The 17,841-nt window shown below is 44.0% G+C and overlaps 1 protein-coding gene across 1 annotated transcript in view; it reads right to left on the reverse strand.

Moving 5' to 3' along the window:
- Nucleotides 1-17,841, reverse strand: part of LOC133544179 (gamma-aminobutyric acid receptor subunit gamma-3-like) — a 295,191-nt gene that overhangs the window by 187,386 nt on the left and 89,964 nt on the right. The window contains exon 3 of the mRNA XM_061889289.1: nucleotides 1,491-1,558. Within this exon, the coding sequence (XP_061745273.1) occupies nucleotides 1,491-1,558 (68 nt within the window). The remainder of the gene's footprint in view (nucleotides 1-1,490; nucleotides 1,559-17,841) is intronic.

The raw sequence follows: 17,841 nt of genomic DNA on the forward strand, positions 1-17,841 counted from the left end.
CAACCCTCAAGTTGCTGGCACGGCCACTCTACCAACCGAGCTATGCCGTCCCAATCAGCAGGTAAGGCAGCGGACTCTCCCCAAATGATAATAAAAACCTCCGAGTCAACTACAAGTAACATCACTATGAGCCCGCTGACGTTTTAGAAATTTAAGCGGCAGCTCAGCTCGCTTGCAGTCCTTGAGGTGAAGGCTAATTAACTATCAGCGTAACGTTAGCTCACCGTGCGGTGTGCGTGCGTGCGTGCGTGTTACGGACAGCAAAACGATGTCTGTCTGAGAGAAAGAAGCAATATTGACTTATAGTTCAAACTAAGTTATTTCACTTCATCGTTTTCTGTTGATTGATCTGTGTTGAAGCTGCAAAGAACAACGTTATGTTAAATGAAGAGTTTCTGTCTCTGATAGTTGATATAATAATGTAAGTGCATCATAAAGCCTACATGAACTCCATGGTGTTCAGGGATGAATAGTGTCTCCTATTGCTATTATACTATTTTTTCAGCTATACTTACATTAATCATTAGTAATGTAGCAGCCTAGTTTTGAATGGCAGGGTCCCTGCTATCACATGTTGATAAAAATATAACATTTACATAATAAAAATCAACTACAGGCTTCCCAAATGCTGTAATAAATCAAGCAGAGACCCCAAAAGGGACAAGCGGTAGAAAAATGGATGGATGGAGTTGCGCATATGTCAGCATGGGGCCCCACTTTTAACTCTTTTTTTCAAACACTTATTGCAAATGCTCACTTACATTAATTTTACTTTGTAAGTCATTATTTTAGTATCTCAGGTAAATAGGACTGTTTTGTTTTACTTTACGGAAACAATATTGAGATATATATTGTCTATTGCCATTCAGCAAATAGGGCAGAAAACACAACCAAAAGTTGTAGGCTTTTTCACGCGACAAAGCCGGCCTACTTCACCACAGTCTGTGGTCTATTGCCCTCCAGGCTGTGGTGGCAGCGACGAGGTGGAGACAGGCCAGGTTAGACTAATCCTTATACCGAGTCACTACCTTAACTAACAATTTTCTGGGGGAAATGCTGGAACTGTTTAGTAAGTACAATGGTTTTAGTTATATTGTAAAACGTCAACGGTGCTTGGAGTGATGAATGAAGAATCCATATGAGTCAAAACACCGTGGACGACTAGAAGACTGAACGGCACTCCGGTTGGAATATAAAAAAAAAAAGCACTACCTGTGAATGGAAAGAAACCTTCAGTGAGCGAACTCGTCCACAAGATGGCGCCATAGCACAAACAATAAATCACTTCCGAGGTGTACTTGCTTGTTTTTTAAAACTATTTTCCTTATGGCTGTTATAAAAAAATCCATAAATTAGCTGCACCATCTAATAAGCCGCAGGGTTCAAAGCGTAAGAAAAATTGTGGCTTCTAGGTCGGAATTTACGGTAAATAGCACAGTTTTGTGAACAGACTCCAGTGAGAGGAAGAGAAACTAGATGCTTGAACTCACCATATCCATGGATGACACGGGCCCAATGCTGTTGACATAGATGCCCACATCCACCACTGTCGGCTTCACTGAAACAGATAACAAGGGCAAAGAGTTGAATCCAAAAACTGTAAAGTACCTGTACTTTGAGCTAAATATACAACATGTGACGATACTTCCAGCCATTATTGTGTGCACATGAACCTGCATTGTAAAAGATCGGAACTATTTAATGTTTACAAATGTGGATTGTGTCTGGAAAATGTCAAAAGGTAGAAGACTACAGGGGTGTTACGATCAAGGTTAAATGCTGCCGATTCCGATATTGATCATCCATGATCAATCCAGACATGCACCTGGGGATAGGTTGATTGGCAACACTAAATTGGCCCTAGAGCAGAGGTCGGGAACCTTTTTGGCTGAGAGAGCCAAAAACCCAAATATTTTAAAATGTATTTCCGTAAGAGCCATATAATATTCTTTTTAACACTGAACACAGCTAAACGTGTGCATTTTTAAGTAAGACCAACAATTTCTTGAGTATAATAGGTCTCTTATTCTTTGTAAAGACGTTGTGATTCTGAAGCTAACTGTAAAGGGGGCGTGGCCTGCGGGCCTGCAGCAAAGCGAATGTGCCAGGACCGGCCTTGAAATCAGCGACAGGTGCGTAAAAGGCCCACCTGGGCCTTGTTATCTGATCACCTGTTGCACTGTTATAAGCAGCAGCCAGGAGGAGAGACCGGGTTGGAACTGGAGCCAGAGCGCGAGCGAGAACGAAGGAGGAAAATACAATTGCTGGAAAGCAACCGAGAGACTTATTAAAAATAAAACAATACTGTAACCCTGAAACAGGCTCTCATGTTGGTGCTTGGTGGTCTGAAGCACCCCAAGGAGGGCCAGCCCCACACTAACCAATAATAAATAAATAACTTCTTACCATTAATGCAACTTCTTGAACAAAAAAAAAGCATGAGAATGTTTTCTATTTTGAACATTATTTTTAATACTGTGATTACATGTGGAATTATTCATTACTTATCGTGTTAAGCGATGTCAGCTCAGATTTATTCGAGAGCCAGATGCAGTCATCAAAAGAGCCACATCTGGCTCGCGAGCCATAGGTTCCCTACCCCTGCCCTAGAGTGTGAATGTTGTCTGTCTGGCTGTGTTGGCCCTGCATTGAGGTAGCGACTTGTCAAGGGTATACCCTGCCTTCCGCCAAAATGTAGCTGAGATAGGCGCCAGCGCCCCCCGTGCACCCAAAGGAAATAAGCGGTAGAAAATGGATGGATGGATGGATGGAACTCGAAGTTGTCCCCAATCACAGGGCCGCGAAGAAATAAAAAAAATAAAAAAATAAAAGTTTTATTTTATTTTAATTATTAAATCAACATAAAAAACACAATATATACATTATACATCAATATAGATCAATACAGTCTGCAGGGATACAGTCCGTAAGCACACTTACTTGTATTTCTTTACGGAAAAAAATAAATAAATAAAAAAATACCCCTCCCCCAGAAGCGGGGATCGAACCTGCAACCATCAAGTTGCTGGCCAGCCGCTTTGCCAACCGAGCTACTTTAGGTAAAACTGTAACTAAGTTTGGTGCAAATAAACGACAAGTAAACCATTGTACAAGTAAAATGGTTTTCTGGATGACATTCTGACAATAAAATTGTATTTCCATCCATCCATCCATCATCTTCCGCTTATCCGAGGTCGGGTCGCGGGGGCAGCAGCCTAAGCAGGGAAGCCCAGACTTCCCTCCCCCCAGCCACTTCGTCTAGCTCTTCCGGGGGGGGGGGGGTCCCGAGGCGTTCCCAGGCCAGCCGGGAGACAGTCTTCACAAATATATTCTGGAGCAAATTTTAATTATGCAAGCATGTTATTTAATTAGGATAAATCCAAATTCCACAATGTTCTTAATCTGATTTAAATAAATAATCATTTGACAGCCCTAATATAAACAGTTTGACTTATTCATGCTGGCTTCCTTTATCAATATCAACACCGTATTTAAACTAGTTCCTTATTCTCTTCTATATTTCATACTTTGGAGAAAAACTAAGTTAATAGTACGCAACAACAAAAGCAACAATTATTAGCATTGAAATCCTTTTGTTTTTCCCCAACTCAGAGTCCTCCTGTGTCCAGGGAATTGCGCCCTTATTTATAAACATGAACAAAGACGACAAAACATGTTTTTGTAAAAGGAGAAATCTCTGGAGTCCCGCTAGAATCGATCATGTTCTGATACTACCCTTGGTATCGACACGACCCATTCATGCATTGAGCAGTCGTCCTATTATGTGTACGCTAGACTGACCATACGTCCTCTTTTTCCCGGACATGTCCTCTTTTGCGGGGCTGTCCGGGCGGGGTTCCTTAAATGCCTCAAATGCCCTGCATTTGGAGTTAGGGTTGCGTGTATTTTCAAATGTACGTCCAGGGTTAAGAAGGGGTTAAAAACAATGTACATTCAGGGTTAAGAAGGGTTTATAAACAAAACAAATTGTGAAGGTGTACCCACGCAGCAGCATTGGTGAGGGAGGAGTAGTGACAGAGAGAAGGAGAAAGTTATGATAACCGCGCATGCGTCGCCAGGCTCTGCTTTTTAATCGATAGACTTATCAGATTAATTTTTTTATTATTTATAGCAGTGGTGTCGAAAGTGTGCCCCGGAGGTCATTTGCGGCACACAGCTAATATTTTAAAGGCCCACGGCACATTCTAATAATACTATTAAAATAAACATAAAAGCTTAAAGGTGAAATTTAATTTAGAAAAAATGCTGTGTTGACTAATAAAACACAGCTGGGGTTTTTTTTTTTTTTTCAAACTGTCATTGCTCAAAACATAATATTGAATCAAAATCAATGTTATTATGAAATTGTCATTATCTCTGGTCTGGATCATGTTTTTGTTATTTTCTGTTAGTTTTAAGACTCCATTAGTTTCTGTTTTGGAGCACCCTTGTTTGTATCAGTTTCCATGGCGGGACACGCATCTGCTCTAATCACGGGACCATTATTTAAGCCTGTCTTTGCCAGTCAGTCGGCCTGGCGTCATAGCTTGTTTCATGCGCTACCTTAGTTCATGCTGCTCATTTTCATGACCGATTCCATGATTAATGCAATTTGTTTCATGCCACAGTTTATTGAGGTTTCCATGTCCATAGTTTCATGTTCTAAATTTTTTTTTGCCTTAACTTCCGCGTTCGATAGGCTTGCTTGCCTTCGGGTTGTTTTCTGCTTTGTACATCGTTGAGTGTTAGTTGAATAATTAAATACGTTCCTATCTGCAAGCCTTGTCCGGAATAGTCAGATTGCATCCCGGGAGAACAAACCTCGCAGCAATGACCGAATTATTGACCTATCCAAGGTTCTGATTACTTCACATAAAATATTCCACTTTGAAAAATATTTTTGGTGGAAGATTTTGCATATTTTGTGTGTTTGACATAAAAAACAGTTTTGTTTGACAAAAAAGGGCAGAAAACATACAAACAAAAAAACAACATAAAAAAACCACTAAAACATTTTTGCCTCACAATATCAAGGTCTTGAGTAGTCAGGGTTCAATCCTGCATGTTCTCCCCGTGAATGCGTGGGTTCCCTTTCGGGTACTACGGCTTCCTCCCACTTCCAAAGACATGCACCTGGGGATAGGTTGATTGGCAACACTAAATTGGCCCTAGTGTGTGAATGTTGTCTGTCTATCTGTGTTGGCCCTGCGATGAGGTGGCGACTTGTCCAGGGTGTACCCCGTCTTCCGCCTCATTGTAGATGAGCTAGGCACCAGCGCCCCCCGCGACCCCAAAAGGAATAAGCGGTAGGAAATGGATGGATGGATGGGACAGATCTGAAGTTGATGTAGACTCCATAGATTTAAGCGTTAAATATAAAATGTATGTATGCTCTGGCACACCATTATCATCATTTCATGACCGAAGCAAAAATACTTTTTACACTGAAATGAATACACATACAACTTACTAAATAAAAACATAGAAAAAACTATCAGCAGCGGTAAAGTTCAGATCCATGAAGGAAAAAAGAAGGTGAATTAATGTTAACTAATTAATGCCTACCACTTGGTGGCTGAGTTGCTGTTGTTCCCAAACTCTTCCATTTTTTTTCTTTTTTATAGCAAAGCAGACAGTTGACTTTGGAATATTTAGGAGCGAGGAAATTTCACGCCTGGATTTGTTGCACAGGTGGCATCCTATGTTGTTCACAAATGTTTGTAGAAACAGTCTCCATGGCTAAGTGCTTGGTTTTATACACCTGTGCCAAGTAATTAGGACACCTTAATCCAAACTTAGCAACCTTGAGACCTCCGAATTCGGGAGATGGGTGGGGGCAGGGTTTGAGGGGGTGGAGTTTGGTGGTAGCGGGGGTGTATATTGTAGCATCCCGGAAGAGTTAGTGCTGCAAGGGGTTCTGGGTATTTGTTCTGTTGTGTTTTTGTTGTGTTACGGTGCAGATGTTCTCCCGAAATGTGTTCGTCATTTTTGTTTGGTGTGGGTTCACAGTGTGGCGCATATTTGTAACAGTGTTTAAGTTGTTTATACGGCCACCCTCAGTGTGACCTGTATGGCTGTTGACCAAATATGCAGTGCATTCACTTGTGTGAAAATCCCTAGATATTATGTGACTGGGCCGGCACGCAAAGGCAGTGCCTTTAAGGTTTAATGGCGCTCTGTACCTCTCCCTACGTCCGTGTACCACTACGTAAAGCGGCATTTTGTAGCGTCCCGGAAGAGTTAGTGTGGCGCATATTTGTAATAGTGTCACCCTGAAAAGTTAGTGCTGCAAGGGCTTCTGGGTATTTGTTCTGTTGTGTTTATGTTGTGTTACGGTGCGGATGTTCTCCCGAAATGTGTTTGTCATTCTTGTTTGGTGTGGATTCACAGTGTGGCGCATGTTTGTAACAGTGTTAAAGTTGTTTATGCGGCCACCCTCAGTGTGACCTGTATGGGCCGTTGACCAAGTATGCGTTGCATTCACTTCTGTGTGTGAAAAGTCCTAGATATTATGTGACTGGGCCGGCACTCAAAGGCAGTGCCTTTAAGGTTTATTGGCGCTCTGTACTTTTCCCTACGTCCGGGTACCACTACATACAGCGGCATTTTGTAGCGTCCCAGAGGAGTTAGTGCTGCAAGGGTTTCTGGGTATTTGTTCTGTTGTGTTAATGTTGTGTTAACAGTGTTAAAGTTGTTTATACGGCCACCCTCAGTGTGACCTGTATGGCTGTTGACCAAATATGCCTTGCATTCACTTCTGTGTGAAAAGCCCTAGGGCCGGCATGCAAAGGCAGTGCCTTTAAGATTTATTGGCGCTCTGTACCTCTACCTACGTCTGTGTTCCACTACGTAGAGCGGCGTTTTATAGCGTCCCGGAAGGGTTAGTGTGGCGCATATTTGTAATAGTGTCACCCTGAAAAGTTAGTGCTGCAAGGGGTACTGGGTATTTGTTCTGTTGTGTTTGTTGTGTTACGGTGCGGATGTTCTCCCGAAATGTGTTTGTCATTCTTGTTTGTTGTGGGTTCACAGTGTGGCGCATGTTTGTAACAGTGTTAAAGTTGTTTATACGGCCACCCTCAGTGTGACCTTCATGGCTGTTGACCAAGTATGCAGTGCATTCACTCATATGTGTGTGAGAACCATATGTATTATGAAACTCCTCCCTCACCAATGCTGTTTGTATGGAGGAAAAGCGGACGTGACGACGGGTTGTAGAGGACTCTAAACTAAGGCACGCTCCCAATATTGTTGTCCTGGTGGAAATCGGGAGAATGGTTGCCCCGGGAGGTTTTCGGGAGGGGCACTGAATTTCGGGAGTCTCCCGGGAAAATCGGGAGGGTTGGCAAGTATGCTTGATTCTCGTCATTTGGATGGGTGGCCAAATTCTTTTGGCAATATAGTGTATGTGCGGCTAATATATGTAAAAATGTTCCTTTCTTCTAAAATGTTGCAGGCTGCAGCTTAAATACCGGAAATTGCTGTATTTACAAACCTTGTTTCCATATGAGTTGGGAAATTGTGTTAGATGTAAATATAAACGGAATACAATGATTTGCAAATCATTTTTAACCCATATTCAGTAAAATATGCTACAAAGAACATATTTGATGTTCAAACTGATAACCATTTTTTATTTTTTTTGGCAAATAATCATTAACTTCAGAATTTGATGCCAGCCACACGTGACAAAGAAGTTGGGAAAGGTGGCAATAAATACTGATAAAGTTGAGGAATGTTCATCAAACACTTATTTGTAACATCCCACAGGTGTGCAGGCTAATTGGGAACAGGTGGGTGCCATGATTGGGTATAAAAGCAGCTTCCATGAAATGCTAAGTAATTCACAAACAAGGATGGGGTGAGGGTCACCACTTTGTAAGAAAATTGTTGAACAGTTTTAGAACAACGTTTCTCAACAAGCTATTGCAAGGAATTTAGGGATTTTACCATCTACGGTCCGTAAAATCATCAAAAGTTTCAGAGAATCTGGAGAAATCACTGCACGTAAGCCATGATATTACGGACCTTTGATCCCTCAGGCGGTACCGCATCAAAAACCGACATCAGTGTGTAAAGGATATCATCACATGGGCTCCGGAACACTTCAGAAAACCACTGTCAGTAACTACAGTTGATCGCTACATCTGTAAGTGCAAGTTAAAACTGTACTATGCAAAGCAAAAGCCATTTATCAACAACACCCAGGAACGCCGCCGGCTTCTTTGGGCCCCAGATCATCTAAGATGGACTGATGCAAAGTGGAAAAGTGTTCAGTTGTCTGACGAGTCCACATTTCAAATTATATTTGTAAACTGTGGACGTGGTGTCCTGCGGAACAAAAGAAGAAAATTACCATTCGGATTGTTATAGGCGCAAAGTTCAAAAGCCAGCATCTGTGATGGTATGGGGGTGTATTAATGCCCAAGGCATGGGTAACTTACACATCTTTGAAGGCCCCATTAATGCTGAAAGGTACATACATGTTTTGGAGCAACATATGTTGTCATCCAAGCAACGTTATCATGGACGCCCCTGCTTATATCAGCAAGACAATGCCAAGCCACGTGTTACAACAGCGTGGCTTCGTAGTAAAAGAGTGCGGGTACTTTCCTGGCCCGCCTGCAGTCCAGACATGTCTCCCATCGAAAATGTGTAGCTCATTATGAAGCGTATAATACGACAACTTAAGCTTTAAATCAAGCGAGAATAAATGATAAATGGGTTGTACTTGTATAGCGTTTTTCTACCTTCAAGGTACTCAAAGCACTTTGACACTACTTCCACATTTACCCATTCACACACACATTCACACACTGATGGAGGGAGCTGCCATGCAAGGCGCCAACCAGCACCCATCAGGAGCAAGGGTGAAGTGTCTTGCTCAGGACACAACGGACGTGACGAGGTTGGTACTAGGTGGGATTTGAACCAGGGACCCTCGGGTTGCGCACGGCCACTCCCTCACTGCGCCACGCCGTCGAGAATGGTAAAGAATTCCACTTTCAAAGCTTCAACAATTACTTTCCTCAGTTCCCAAACGTTATTGAGTGTTGTTAAAAGAAAATGTGATGTAACACAGTGGCGAACATGCCCTTTCCCAACTACTTTGGCACGTTTTGCAGCCGTGAAATTTTAAGTTAATTATTTGCAAAAAAAAGTTTATGAGTTTCTGCGATGAGGTGGCGGCTTGTCCAGGGTGTACACCGCCTTCCGCCCGATTGTAGCTGAGATAGGCGCCAGCGCCCCCCGCGGCCCCAAAAGGGAATAAGCGGTAGAAAATGGATGGGTTTATGAGTTTGAACATCAAATATGTTGTCTTTGTAGTGCATTCAATTGAATATGGGTTGAAAAGGTTTTGCAAATCATTGTATTCCGTTTATATTTACATCTAACACAATATCCCAACTCGTATGGAAACGGGGTTTGTATATGATTCTTCATGGAAAAGGTGCTTCAGGTTTCATAGAATTCGGAGTTTGTCCAACCATTTCAAAACGAAACACTGGACAAACAAAAACCAAGGTAACCCAGTAATAATTTTACATTCACCTAGAAAAGTTGCATTTTTGGAAGAAAGGGGCATGTTGGTGCCAAGTTCTTGACCCTCTTTATTCGTATCAATCCAAGGGACATAATTCACGTTGAAGCAAACATGAAGTATGTTTGGTACCCGGTGGTGGAAGCAACAAGGATGCTTTGACACTGCAGTGGAATCAATTAAGAAAAGCAAACAGCTTGCATGTAACCTAATGATGCGACAACTTTTTAATTAATCCATGACCCGTATTATATTCATTTCAGCTCTTCGTCCTGCTTCAATCATTTCTCGGGTTTAGTAATATGAGAAAATTCTGCCAAACTGAACGACTGTAGTCCATGTTTTACGGCATCCCGACCAAATCAAGGGACACCAAGACATGGATGTGTGCGGATCAGTGCCTGGTGTCCCTGAAGACCTGCTGTGCTGGGCCACTGATGCACGCAGTCGGGTTGGTGGGAGGCCTGCTGGGATGCGTTGGTTGCATTCCAGTAACGTGTCACGCTCCACCAGCTGTCCAATTAGGGACGACAATCGTCTGGCGAAAATAACTCAGCTGGATGTCCACTTTTCCTTTAGACTCACGCCCACAAATGTCTTTTTTGCGGACACATTTCACCCAAAGATAGTAATATGTACGAGTCTGCTGGTAAAAATAGATGTTTTGGTTCGTGGTTCGTGGTTCATGGCTTAAGAGCTGGGGGTGGGTGCCCAAGCTTTTTCCACTGAGGGCCACAGACTGATTTACGGTAGAAATTTCACGCCGAAACCCAACTGAAATGCTAATGTTAGCATGCTTTGATTGAGACTTTTATTAGTAGGTTGCACAGTACAGTACATATTCCGTACAATTGACCACTAAATAGTAACTGTCAGAGTTAATTTGTGACGAACCCCGAGATGCAGAGAAGGAGGCAGGCATTTTGCAGGTAAACATGATTTAAATACTAAAACAAGAACAAAACCAAAAGGGTACAAACAAAAAGCGCGCACGAGGCGGATAACAAACTTGGCTGTGAACAAACGCTGCATTGACACGGCACGAAAGGTAGCAACGACAATAATCCAGCACAGACTGGATGGGAAGGCAGGTTAATATAGGACGGGCTGATTGACACCAGGTGTGGCCAGGTGGCAATCAGCCACAGCTGAGGGGAAACCGCGCTCAGGGAGAGACACAGGAAACAGACAAAATAAGAGCGCTGACAGGAAATACTACACACACAGAGGAAGCAAAGACAAATGCAGAGGAAAAAACTAAAACATAACCCAAACTGTCAGGGACGAACCTGACAGTAACACCCAAAAAGGTTTTCAACTTGTTTGAGTCGGGGTCCACGTTAATCGATTCATGGTAAAATGCTGGCTAGATAGCGTCAAGTAAACAAAAACATGAGCAAAATGAGCTTCAAGAAAGCTAGTGTGCTAACAGTGCTATGCTAACAATAGCATGCTTACAACAGTTAACAGTGAATTACCAGATTATATGATGTTGAGATGTATACCTGTGACAAAAAAAATTATAGCATGCTAACTGGAACAAGTACCAAAGTATTATACTCTGAGGTCCGTAATTAAGAAATGTGTTTAAAATGCTAGCCTGCTAACATTAGCATGCACCAAGTACCAATGTATGACTGCGGCGTGTATCTCCAAAATTGGCACAAAAATAAATTATAGCATGCTAGCAGGTGTCATTCGTCAAGTAACACAAAAATGTGTTGTTTTGGGTAATATTTTGTCACATGGTGGCTTTAGAGCAGGGGAGTCCACTGAGGGCCAGAAACGGACAAATCAAAGGATGCGGGGGTCATTTTGGTAGTTTTCACCTTTAAAACTAGAACAATTTATACGTATATTTTTACTAGAAAATGCAATCTATGGTAAAAAAATATAGTGTGAATGTTGAAGACTTGACGCTGAACTGAAATGCTAATGTTAGCATGCTGGTGAGATACCTTCAAGTAACTAAAAATTTAGTAAAATTAGCTTTAAAAAAGCTAGAGTGCTAACAGTACTATGCTAATAATAACATGTTTACTAAATTCAACAGTGAAATACCAGATTATACGATGTTGAGATGTATACCTGTGACTAAAAAAAGATAGCATGCTAATAATGTTAGCATGCTAACTGGAACAAGTACCAAAATATTATACTTTGAGGTCCGTACATAAGAAATGTGTTTAAAATGCTAGCCTGCTACGTTAGCATGCACCAAGTATCAAAGTATGACTGCGGCGTATATCTCCAAAATTGGGACAAAAAAAAAAAATTCTAGCATGCTAGCAGGTGATATTCGTAAAGTAACACAAAAATGGTTGTTTTGGGTAATATTTAGTCACATGGTGGCTTTAGAGCAGGGGAGCCCAAACTGTTTCCACTGAGGGCCACAAACGGACAAATCAAAGGATGCGGGGGTCATTTTGGTAGTTTTCACCTTTAAAACTAGAACAATTTATCCGTATATTTTTACTAGAAAATGCAATTTATGGTACAAATGTAGTGTGAATGTTGAAAACTTGACGCTGAACTGAAATGTTAACGTTAACATGCTGGCGAGATTCCTTCAAGTAACTAAAAATGTCGTAAAATGAGCTTCAAAAAAAGCTAGCGTGCTAACAGTACTATGCGAATAATAACATGTTTACTACAGTCAACAGTGAAATACCAGATTATACGATGTTGAGATGTATACCTGTGACAAAAAAAATATAGCATGCTAAAGTTAGCAGGCTAACTGGAACAAGTACCAAAGTATTATACTTTGAGGTCCGTACATAAGAAATATGTTTAAAATGCTAGCCTGCTACGTTAGCATGCACCAAGTATCAAAGTATGACTGCGGCGTATATCTCCAAAATTGGCACAAAAAAAAAATTCTAGCATGCTAGCAGGTGATATTTGTAAAGTAACACAAAAATGGTTGTTTTGGGTAATATTTAGTCACATGGTGGCTTTAGAGCAGGGGAGTCCAAACTGTGTCCACTGAGGGCCAGAAACGGAGAAATCAAAAGATGCGGGGGTCATTTTGGTAGTTTTCACCTTTAAAACTAGAACAAATTGTACGTATATTTTTACTAGAAAATGCAATATATGGTAAAAAATGTAGTGTGAATGTTGAAGACTTGACGCTGAACTGAAATGCTAACGTTAGCATGCTGGTGAGATACCTTCAAGTAACTAAAAATGTAGTAAAATAAGCTTCAAAAAAAGCTAGCGTGCTAACAGTACTATGCTAATAATAACATGTTTACTACAGTTAACAGTGAAATACCAGATTATACGATGTTGAGATGTATACCTGTGACTAAAAAAAAGATAGCATGCTAACGTTAGCATGCTGGCGAGATAGCGTCAAGTAACTAAAAATGTAGTAAAATGAGATTCAAAAAAAGCTAGCGTGCTAACAGTACTATGCTAATAATAACATGTTTACTACAGTCAACAGTGAAATACCCGATTATACGATGTTGAGATGTATACCTGTTCTTAAAAAAATAATATAACATGCTAATGTCAGCGTGCTAAAATGCTAACTGTTACATGTAACAAAGTATTATACTCTGAGGTCTGTACATAAGAAATGTGTTTGAAATGCTAGCCAGCTAACGTTAGCATGCACCAAGTACCAATGTATGACTGAGGCGTATACATACAAAATTAGCAAAAAAAAATGTTTAAAAAGCTAGCATGCTAGCAGGTGTCATTCGTCAAGTAACACAAAAATTGACACTGAGGTGTATACCTGTGTTTTGGGTAATATTTAATCACATGTCGGCTTTAGAACAGGGGAGTCCGAACGTTGTCCACTGAGGGCCACACATTGACAAATCTAAGGATGCGGGGGGGGGCATTTTGGTAGTTTTCACCTTTAAAACCAGTACAATTTATAGATTTATTTTCACTAGAACATGCAATTTATGGTATAATTTTTTTGTGAATGTTGAAGAGTTGACGCTGAACTGAAATGCCAACGTTTAGCACAAAGAATCTAGCATGCTAATTTTAGCAGAGTAAAATGCTAACTAACAGACGTCAAGTATCCAATTATATTACTCGGAGGTGTGTGCCTGAAAAAATGGTTTAAAACGCTAGCCTAGATTTCTGTCAAAGAACTGGAAGACCAGTTGATCTGCCGCTTCTTTTTTATTTCTCCTCTAACCCCCCCCATCCGTTGTGGAGGGGGTCCGGTCCGATGCCCTTGGATGAAGTACTGGCTGTCCAGAGTCGGGACCCAGGATGGACCTCTCGCCTGTGTATCGGTTGGGGACATCTCTACGCTGCTGATCCGACTCAGCTTGGGATGGTTTCCTGTGGACGGGACTCTCGCTGCTGTCTTGGATCCGCTTTGAACTGAACTCTTGCGGCTGTGTTGGAGCCACTATGGATTGAACTTTCACAGTATCATGTTAGACCCGCTCGACATCCATTGGTTCCGGTCCCATAGAGGGGTGGGGTTGCCCACATATGTGGTCCTCTCCAAGGTTCTCATAGTCATTGTCACCAACGTCCCACTGGGTGTGAGTTTTCCTTGCTCTTATTTTAGGATTTTTAAACACATAGTCGTAGTGGTTTGTGCAGCCCTTTGAGACACTTGTGATTTTGGGCTATATAAATAAACATTGATTGATTGATTGATTGAAGATGCAATTTATGGTAGACATTTACTTTTAATGTTGAAGATTTGACGCTGAACTGAAATGCATTTGTGAAAGAATGGGCCGCTTTCAGTGATTTCCAGCGTGGAACTGTCATAGGATGCCACCTGTGCAACAAATCCAGTCGTGAAATTTCCTCGCTCCTAAATATTCCAAAGTCAACTGTCGTCTTTATTTATAAGAAAATGGAGGAGTTTGGGAACAACAGCAACTCAGCCACCAAGTGGTAGGCCATGTAAACTGACAGAGGGGTCAGCGCATGCTGAAGCCATAGTGCAAAGACTTTCTCCTCAGTCAGTTGCTACAGAGCTCCAAACTTCATGTGACCTTCCAATTAGCCCACGTACAGTACGCAGAGAGCTTCATGGAATGGGTTTCCATGGCCGACCAGCTGAACCTAAGCCATACATCAGCAAGTCGAATGCAAAGTATGGGATGCAGTGGTGTAAAGCACGTCGCCAGGGGACTCTAGAACAGTGGAGACACGTTCTCTGAAGTGATGAGTTACGCTTTTCCATCTGGCAATCTGATATTTGACATATATTGGACAATATATTTGACAATCAGTAGAAACATTTAAGTCTGACCTTAAAACTCATTTGTATACTCTAGCCTTTAAATAGACTCCCTTTTTAGACCAGTTGATCTGCCGTTTCTTTTCTTTTTCTTCTATGTCCCACTCTCATTTGTGGAGGGAGTCCGGTCCGATCCGGTGGCCATGTACTGCTCGCCTGTGTATCGGCTGGGGACATCTCTGCGCTGCTGATCCGCCTCCGCTTGGGATGGTTTCCTGCTGGCTCCGCTGTGAACGGGACTCTCGCTGCTGTGTTGGATCCGCTTTGGACTGGACTCTCGCGACTGTGTTGGATCCATTATGGATTGAACTTTCACAGTATCATGTTAGACCCGCTCGACATCCATTGCTTTCCTCCTCTCCAAGGTTCTCATAGTCATTATTGTCACCGACGTCCCACTGGGTCTGAGTTTTCCTTGCCCTTATGTGGGCCTACCGAGGATGTGGTAGTGGTTTGTGCAGCCCTTTGAGACACTAGTGATTTAGGGCTATATAAGTAAACATTGATTGATTGATTGATTGACAATCTGACATTTCGGACTGCGTTGTCCATCCATCCATCCATCATCTTCCGCTTATCCGAGGTCGGGTCGCGGGGGCAACAGCCTAAGCAGGGAAACCCAGACTTCCCTCTCCCCAGCCACTTCGTCTAGCTCTTCCCGGGGGATCCCGAGGCGTTCCCAGGCCAGCCGGGAGACATAGTCTTCCCAACGTGTCCTGGGTCTTCCCCGTGGCCTCCTACCGGTTGGACGTGCCCTAAACACCTCCCTAGGGAGGCGTTCGGGTGGCATCCTGACCAGATGCCCGAACCACCTCATCTGGCTCCTCTCGATGTGGAGGAGCAGCGGCTTTACTTTGAGTTCCTCCCGGATGGCAGAGCTTCTCACCCTATCTCTAAGGGAGAGCCCCGCCACACGGCGGAGGAAACTCATTTCGGCCGCTTGTACCCGTGATCTTATCCTTTCGGTCATGACCCAAAGCTCATGACCATAGGTGAGGATGGGAACGTAGATCGACCGGTAAATTGAGAGCTTTGCCTTCCGGCTCAGCTCCTTCTTCACCACAACGGACCGGTGCAACGTCCGCATTACTGAAGACGCCGCACCGATCCGCCTGTCGATCTCACGATCCACTCTTCCCTCACTCGTGAACAAGACTCCTAGGTACTTGAACTCCTCCACTTGGGGCAGGGTCTCCTCCCCAACCCGGAGATGGCACTCCACCCTTTTCCAGGCAAGAACCATGGACTCGGACTTGGAGGTGCTGATTCTCATTCCGGTCGCTTCACACTCGGCTGCGAACCGATCCAGCGAGAGCTGAAGATCCCGGTCAGATGAAGCCATCAGGACCACATCATCTGCAAAAAGCAGAGACCTAATCCTGCGGTCACCAAACCGGAACCCCTCAACGCCTTGACTGCGCCTAGAAATTCTGTCCATAAAAGTTATGAACAGAATCGGTGACAAAGGACAGCCTTGGCGGAGTCCAACCCTCACTGGAAATGTGTTCGACTTACTGCCGGCAATGCGGACCAAGCTCTGGCACTGATCGTACAGGGAACGGACCGCCACAATAAGACAGTCCGATACCCCATACTCTCTGAGCACTCCCCACAGGACTTCCCGAGGGACACGGTCGAATGCCTTCTCCAAGTCCACAAAGCACATGTAGACTGGTTGGGCAAACTCCCATGCACCCTCAAGAACCCTGCCGAGAGTATAGAGCTGGTCCACAGTTCCACGACCAGGACGAAAACCACACTGTTCCTCCTGAATCCGAGGTTCGACTATCCGACGTAGCCTCCTCTCCAGTACACCTGAATAAACCTTACCGGGAAGGCTGAGGAGTGTGATCCCACGATAGTTGGAACACACCCTCCGGTCCCCCTTCTTAAAGAGAGGAACCACCACCCCGGTCTGCCAATCCAGAGGTACCGCCCCCGATGTCCACGCGATGCTGCAAAGTCTTGTCAACCAAGACAGCCCCACAGCATCCAGAGCCTTAAGGAACTCCGGGCGGATCTCGTCCACCCCTGGGGCCTTGCCACCGAGGAGCTTTTTAACTACCTCAGCGACCTCAGCCCCAGAAATAGGAGAGTCCACCACAGATTCCCCAGGCACTGCTTCCTCATAGGAAGACGTGTTGGTGGGATTGAGGAGGTCTTCGAAGTATTCCTTCCACCTGTCCACAACATCCGCAGTCGAGGTCAGCAGAACACCATCCGCACCATACACGGTGTTGATAGTGCACTGCTTCCCCTTCCTGAGGCGGCGGACGGTGGTCCAGAATCGCTTCGAAGCCGTCCGGAAGTCGTTTTCCATAGCTTCCCCGAACTCTTCCCATGTCCGAGTTTTTGCCTCCGCGACCGCTGAAGCTGCACACCGCTTGGCCTGTCGGTACCTGTCCACTGCCTCCGGAGTCCTATGAGCCAAAAGGACCCGATAGGACTCCTTCTTCAGCTTGACGGCATCCCTCACCGCTGGTGTCCACCAAGGGGTTTTAGGATTGCCGCCCCGACAGGCACCAACTACCTTGCGGCCACAGCTCCGATCTGCCGCCTCGACAATAGAGGTGCGGAACATGGTCCACTCGGACTCAATGTCCAGCACCTCCCTCGTGACATGTTCAAAGTTCTTCCGGAGGTGGGAATTGAAACTTTGTCTGACAGGAGACTCTGCCAGACGTTCCCAGCAGACCCTCACAATGCGTTTGGGCCTCCCAGGTCTGTCCGGCATCCTCCCCCACCATCGCAGCCAACTCACCACCAGGTGGTGATCGGTAGAAAGCTCCGCCCCTCTCTTCACCCGAGTGTCCATAACATCTCCAGGTTTCACTGTCGTTGCCAACGTGAGCGATGAAGTCTCCCAGTAGGACAAGGGAATCACCCGGGGGAGCACTTTCCAGTACTCCCTCGAGCGTTCCCAAAAAGGGTGGGTACTCTGAACTGCTGCTTGGTGCATAAGCACAAACAACAGTCAGGACCCGTCCCCCCACCCGAAGGCGGAGGGAAGCTACCCTTTCGTCCACCGGGTTGAACTCCAACGTACAGGCTTTGAGCCGGGGGGAAA

Source organism: Nerophis ophidion, linkage group LG27 (genome assembly GCF_033978795.1).
Source record: "Nerophis ophidion isolate RoL-2023_Sa linkage group LG27, RoL_Noph_v1.0, whole genome shotgun sequence".
Classification (NCBI taxonomy): domain Eukaryota; kingdom Metazoa; phylum Chordata; class Actinopteri; order Syngnathiformes; family Syngnathidae; genus Nerophis; species Nerophis ophidion.